Source organism: Equus przewalskii, chromosome 17 (assembly GCF_037783145.1).
Source record: "Equus przewalskii isolate Varuska chromosome 17, EquPr2, whole genome shotgun sequence".
NCBI classification, from domain to species: Eukaryota; Metazoa; Chordata; class Mammalia; order Perissodactyla; family Equidae; genus Equus; species Equus przewalskii.
This window is the reverse complement of record NC_091847.1, coordinates 10,566,002-10,572,514: the sequence shown is the minus strand read 5'-3', so window position 1 is coordinate 10,572,514 and position 6,513 is coordinate 10,566,002. Positions and strand designations below refer to the sequence as shown.

The window sequence follows — 6,513 nt, the reverse complement described above, 5'->3', positions numbered from 1 at the left end:
GGTGGAGAGAGGTTTCAAAACCCACTTCCCCCTGCCCTGCCCCTCAGTAATCTGTTTAACAAACAGGATATCCTGAAAACACAGAGAGAAGGTGGCCTGTGAGCTCTCGGGGAGTGACTGTCCATCTCTACTTCCTCCTGGTGGTCAGGACCAACCACCCCAGCCAACACAGCTGCCCTTCTGATGGACTGTCAGGGGGGAACGGCGTTGCTGCCAGATGAAGAGGCTTAAGGCTAGGATGCAGGAGCTCCCTGGGCCCCTCCTAGCTCTAGCCGAAATTAAATGAAAGATGCCAGCAGGACCAGCAAAGGGCTCAGGCCCCCAGGAATGAAGGTGTGAGTGACCCACTGGGTTAAATAACCCAAGTAAGGGAGGTGCCAGCGGAGGGCAACGGGAACGTGGAGTCGCAGAGGAGAGAGGCCATCCCGCTATCTGTCGCAGAAGGGAGAGGACCTATTTTTCCTTCCTTTCTGTGTCATAGGGACTTTACTATATTTCACTCAATTGTAATTTGCCTTCCTCCCTCTTTCGCCCACTGACACAGGACAGCGGTCCTCAAAGTCCAAAGGGGTCCACGGGATCCATTTAACACTCTTAAAAATTGCTGAGGATCCCAGCAAGCCTTTGTTTATGTGAGTTATAGTAACACTTACCATGGTAGAAATTAAAGCCAATAACTTTAAAAAATATTTATTAATTCATTTAAAAACAATAAATCCATTACATATTAACTTTTTTTAAATGAAAAATAACCATATTTTCCAAAAGAAAAACAATTGGAAGTAGAAGAGTGGCCTTGCTTTTGCATTTTGCAAACCTCTGAATGTCTGGCTTCATAGAAGGCAGCTGCTTTCCCACATCTGCTCCTGCGTTCAACCTGCTGCAGGCACGTAGTCTTGAGTCAAGAATGACAAGTGAATTGGCTTCTCCCGGAGGTGCAGGTGGGGAGGGAGGACCTCGCGGACGCCTGGGGCCCCTGGACCACACTTTGGGGGCACATTGTGGTGGTGAACTTTAATCCATACATTCCAAAACGTACAGAGTGAACCACGACAGAACGAGAGGAGGAAGAGACACCAAATATCCTCAATTAAGAGTCGGATGAAGTGGTCGATGAAGCAGCTTTGGATGATCTCCTCTCTCCTTCGGGAAGGGAGGAGCCACCCTGTGTTGCAAGGCCGGTTGTATTATGCTGGACGGAAGCAGTACTTCTGAAGTCTAAGTGTGGGAAGAAGAATGTACGTCAGATGGCCAAGGGACTTGGTGTAGTGACTTTGTCATTATCTTTGGTAACCCAGCATCCGAACACCCTTCCTTTGCGGGCAAATCCTCTACTGAGTGAGTTTTAGCAGAGTCCTACCTCCTCCTGCTAGAGCTAAGGGAGGCAGACAAAGTCTCCTCTCCTGTTCTGGAAGCCGCAGAAGGATGCATATTTGAGGTTTGCCCAGTCATATCCCCCCTTCTGGTACTCTAATCTTGAGCTCCTGGCAGAGACAGTTGAGGAATTACTCATGGCAGCAGGGGCAACACTGGTAGCATTTTCTATTTTGGTGGCAGTGTCACGTGGCCAGGGGTGGGGAACCAGCTGGAGCATCACACCAAATGGTCCCTGCGGTACGAACTTGCTTGAGTTTCTGGCAGCACAACTTCTCTTGACCCCTACGTGCCGGCTGAGCTTGACGTCAGCCTTCCCGTCAGTCTGCGAGCTCCCTGGATCCCCCAAGTTCCCTTTACTGAGCCAGGAATGTCACCTTCTCACGTTTGCTGGGAGGGTCGGCTTCTTCCCTCATCTAGCGTGCTGCCGAGGCCTATCTAGACCCTGCTTCTTCCTCCTGCCTGGCTGGTTTCCCTGTGCCCAGGCTTGGGCTCTCCTAGCATCCTGCAGAGCTGCCCAGAGAAGGCCTTGGAGGACGGCACTGTCACACAGCTGTCCCACGCGAAGCCTCCTTGGCCTCTCCTCAGTTTACAGATGCGTCTCAAGACACACTCTTCCCCATCTCACTCCAGACCCCCGGCCTCCCCCAACAGATTCCCTTCTAATTATTACTACAATATTAAACAATTAACTTTTAAAAATGATGGAATGTTTGTAAAGCAGAGGGGGAAAAATTCACGATCTACCACAAGTTTTGAGATTCCTTTCCAGGCTTTAAAACTACCTTGCAGCATGCGTGCAGACTGTGTCACTGTGCCTTGGCGGTGTACTGGCTCACCCCACTGAGGGTGGGCGTGGCCTTGTGTTTTGGCCAACAGAACAGGTACATTTCACATGTCACACGTGAGCAGGGGTTCTATTTGTGCTCGCAGCGTTTGGTTTGGCCTCTTGTGCTTCTGCCATGAGAAAGAAAGGGCCTCAGGGATTGCTATGCCTTCACCTGGGACCCAAAAGAGACTAAGGAACGCACTGTGGAGCAGACCTCGATCAGATCCACGGCCTGGAGTACAGTCACCGCAGCCAACCTGCAGACCCCAAAGCGCGAGTTTGTAATTGTAGGCCCCTGAGATTTTTGAGGTTGCTTTGCAGCAAAAACTAATACATCATCTTATAGAACAAACTAGTTACAGAATTTGACATGCGCTAAACACTGTGGACAGTCAGAGTTGCATGGCAATTAGGTAAATCCCAAGGCACAGCTGAGCTTATATTAACTTTTACAGACTAAACCACATTCTACAACCTGTCATTCCTGCTGTTTTTCCTTAATGGTCTTGGGGCAGGAAAGAGGTCTGACAGGGGATGACCTGTCTGGGTGAGAAAGCTTGTAATCACATTCAGACGCTGGCTCTCCAAATCCTTGGGGCAGAGGAGATAAGATGGGTTGGGTGACCGTGGAGAGCGACCCATCAGGTTAGGATTGTTCCAGGTGCCCACAGCCCCCTGGCCTGAAAATGTAGCCAGGAGAGGCTGGCGATCCCACTGCTGCCCTGAAACCCGCCCTTCAACCCCTCCAGCAGCCTGTGCCTCCACTCCTCATCTTCCTCAAGCGTAAGTCAATGTCTTTGAGATATTATTTGGGGGTGGAGGGGTGACTCGGGGCACCGGGCTCCTGAAAACCGAGGGGCCTCAAGTTCCCAGAGAAGGTCACCCTGAGGCCAGCAGCTTCCTTCCAGGCATTTTGCATACCCTGCTCTTGTTCCCTCCCCCAGGTAGGCTCTGTCCTGAGCACTTTTAATTGTCCACTGTGTGTGTGCAGGCAGGGGCCACATTTGTGTTGCTCTCTAATGTACCGCACTTCCTAGCACCATGTCTGGTTCCGAGTAGGTCCTCAATAAATATCTGAGAGACTCAATGAATGAATCCTTCTTTGAGAAATAAATGTCACACCCACTGCTGCTCAGGGCTGCTTCCCACATGCTCACGGCTGGTGTAAACTGGCAGTGTGTGTGTGTGAATTTGGCTCGTCCTGGCTCTTTAAACTGAGCTGCAGCCCCCCTAGGCTTTCAGGTGCCCAAGGCTGGATTCTGCTGCTGGTACGCTCCCTCACCAAGGAAATTAAACTATTTACTTAATTCACATGGAGTCCAAGAGAGATCATTTCTACTAAGTTGCTAATAATAAAAATGGATTCCCTCCACTGTTCTCCCCAGTAATACCAATCTTCTTTTTCATTTTAACCTCCTTTTGAAAATATTTATTTGTTCTCAGGCAGAGGAACGTTCTTCTTCCAGGATCTGGTTTTTGTCCTCTCCAGTACCTAAAGAAACATTGTACTTATTTAGAAAATAACCTGAACTATTATTTCTCTGTTGCTGACACATCAAAAAGTTTGGACCTTAAAAGAATACCTGATCCTGTGGGCCATTTTTGGTTAAAGCCACTCTCTCGAACTTTCCAATGACAAGTAATATTTATATTATGGCCAACTAATGTTCTAAGATTCTTAGAAATGGACAACCACTTGTTGCTTATTTTGGTTGTTCCCGAAGAGACGGTTACCTGTGTGGGAAAAATTCAAGGTGCTAAATAACAGTGTCACTTTATGGCCTGGCACCACGCTGGAGCACGTCACCTGTTCCCAAAGGATGGTGGCTGCTGCTTCTAAGAGAGACCTTAAAACTGTGCTGACCGAGTCATTTAACACCTGAATGTTAAGATCCTTGAGATTTTCAATCCCTATATTCATGCCTACTACTTTGGTATCATCCCACACCAGGTACATATTAAGGTTCGAAGCAATCTTTAAGGACATCTGCGGGAAACATACAGCTTCACATACAAACTTAAAAAAATACTTTAACATAATGCATTGTACTGCACAGAACTAGAATTCAACATAACATATCACATTGCTAAAATATTCACATAAATACCATGTATGCATGGAGTCACTGCATTAGAAAAACCCGTCTATTAGGCTATTAAAGACCAGTCTCAACAAAGCCCAAGGAAAAACTATTTTAACAGTAGGAACACTAAAAATAACAACTATGAGGTTTATAAACAAGTGGTGGGAAAGAGAATTCTTTACATTTGCTATTGATTATGTCACGACAGGCACAATCTGAAATACAATTTTAGGCTAGCAGTGTATAAAAATACTTTTTAAAACAATACTTTTGATATATATAGTGCTCCTTAAAAAACCTCCAGCTGTGTAGTTATCCCATTTGAAGACCTACTAAAACAAATTCAACTTCCTGCTCCCAGCTAGCTCCTTAAGCACCAACCTGGAAAGCAAGTTCTCTCACACATGTGCACGCACCACACATACACACAGCCATATATGAAAATAACCTACGGCTACAGCACATGCTGATGAGTTACCGATAGGCGTCAATTTCAAACGAGGCGTGAGATGATCCTGTTTAGAGCCTGTTTTTAGTTCTAGATTTGGGACGGACAAACAGAGGCAGAAGTAAGGTGGAGTGTGTGTGCGTGTGGTTTCTATTCCTCTTGTGGGCACTCTCTAGGAAATAAGTTTAATCTGGCATATCAATATTAAGCTTGGGAGGTGGGGGAACATATTTCCCAGGGCTCTGGGTTATAACTACCCTGGCCTTCTTTCCAAACATTGGAGCGATTTTAGGAACTTCTGGAACCGATGTTTCTTCGGCATCTTCACTATCTTCATGATGTAGATCATATGAAATGTTCCCATATTCTCTTAAAAATGGGAAAATTTCAAGCAGAAACTGACAGAAATCTTTGCGAATACCAAACCACCAATGGTTGCCCCCTTTTCGCCTAAATGTCGTGGCCATTAACGTTATTAATGAAAGCCAAAGGGGGACAAATATGGAGATATAAGAGAACGTATTGTGCCCATCCAATCTGTGAACCAGCAGAACCTCAAAAGTGAGCAAGGGCACGACAATCGTTATCCAGCTGATGGCCATGGTCACGTGTGTTCTTCGCTGTTCCGCAACCACATCCAGGGACCGCAAGAACAGGAGAGACCAGACGATGTAATAGAGGACGACCAGGCAAAGGAACGACATGAGGATCCACAGAGGCACGAACACCACTAGCCACGGCCAGTGGATAATCCTGTCCAGCCGCAGGGCGATGAAAATGAACTGCAGGATGTTGACAGAGCACAAGAGCTCCAGCTCCAGCGATCTATCGTGTCGGAAGCCCCATACGCAGGCGGCCACGGACACGGGGGATACGAAAAAGAGCGGCATGAAGACGAGCAGCCAGAAGTGGGTCCCCCTCTCCACCCTGTCGCAGACCAGGACTTCGAACATGAGCAGCAGCAGGTGAATGCCCACGGCGATCAACATAGCTTTGAACTCCACGCACGCCTCCCCCTCGGCGCGGTAGCGAGGGTTTCGGGCCCAAACGCCCGCGCCCACCGATGCACCGGCGATGACCAGGAGCTTCCACAGCCATATGGGGGCGAAGACAGCCCAGTAGCTCCACTGGATGATGCCGTCCAGGCGGAGGGGCAGCAGCACCGAGAAGAGCAGCAGGCAGGCGTAGATGAGAAACTTACTCGGGTTGAAGTCCTGGAACAGGCCCCTGGGGTTCATGGCGAGGCTGCTGCCCGCGCGCCCGGGCCTGATGCTCGGCCCTACTCGGCGATCGCCGCGTCTCCGCCGCCTCCCGCGCCTGGCCTGCGGCCTATGTCGGCTCTCGCTGGGCAGCGGCCGAGGGCGGCCCGGAGGAGGGTCCGACCGCGGCGCCAAAAGCCGGAACACGTGAGTGCGTGGTCACGTGGCCCGGTAGGACGCGCGGTGGGCGTGGCGTGCGCGCCCGCGCTCTCCCAGCGGCCCGCGGGCCCGGGCGGTGCGATGACCGAGGGCCCGGCGCTGCCTTGGCCCCGCCGCCCGCCTTCACTCCGTACCCATCTGAAAGGCAGCTCCTGCTTGAGGCGCCGGGAGCGACGGCGCGGGCGACTCCGGCCCGGGGCCCGGCGCGCTGCTGACTTCCTGGCCGGCCCGTTGGAAGCGAGCGGGCCACGACCTCGGCGAACGCTTCCTGGCGGCGGCGGCGGGGGCAGGGAGGCGGGAGTGAGCTCACATCCTCCTGGCCGGCCCAGGGGCGGGGCCTCGCTGGGGCGGGGCCAGGGG

At 50.6% G+C, this 6,513-nt stretch overlaps 1 protein-coding gene across 1 annotated transcript; it reads right to left on the bottom strand.

Annotated features, from left to right (window-relative positions):
- Positions 1 to 674: 674 nt before the first annotated feature.
- Positions 675 to 6,503, bottom strand: TMEM185B (transmembrane protein 185B). Its single transcript, XM_008541204.2, has one exon. It carries the CDS (start codon positions 5,971 to 5,973, stop codon positions 4,921 to 4,923), a length of 1,053 nt encoding a protein of 350 aa, XP_008539426.1. The 5' UTR covers positions 5,974 to 6,503; the 3' UTR covers positions 675 to 4,920.
- Positions 6,504 to 6,513: the final 10 nt, after the last annotated feature.

Coding starts and splice junctions, on each gene's coding strand:
- TMEM185B (XM_008541204.2), bottom strand. CDS start 5,973: ATGAACCCCAGGGGCCTGTTCCAGGACTTCAACCCGAGTAAGTTTCTC.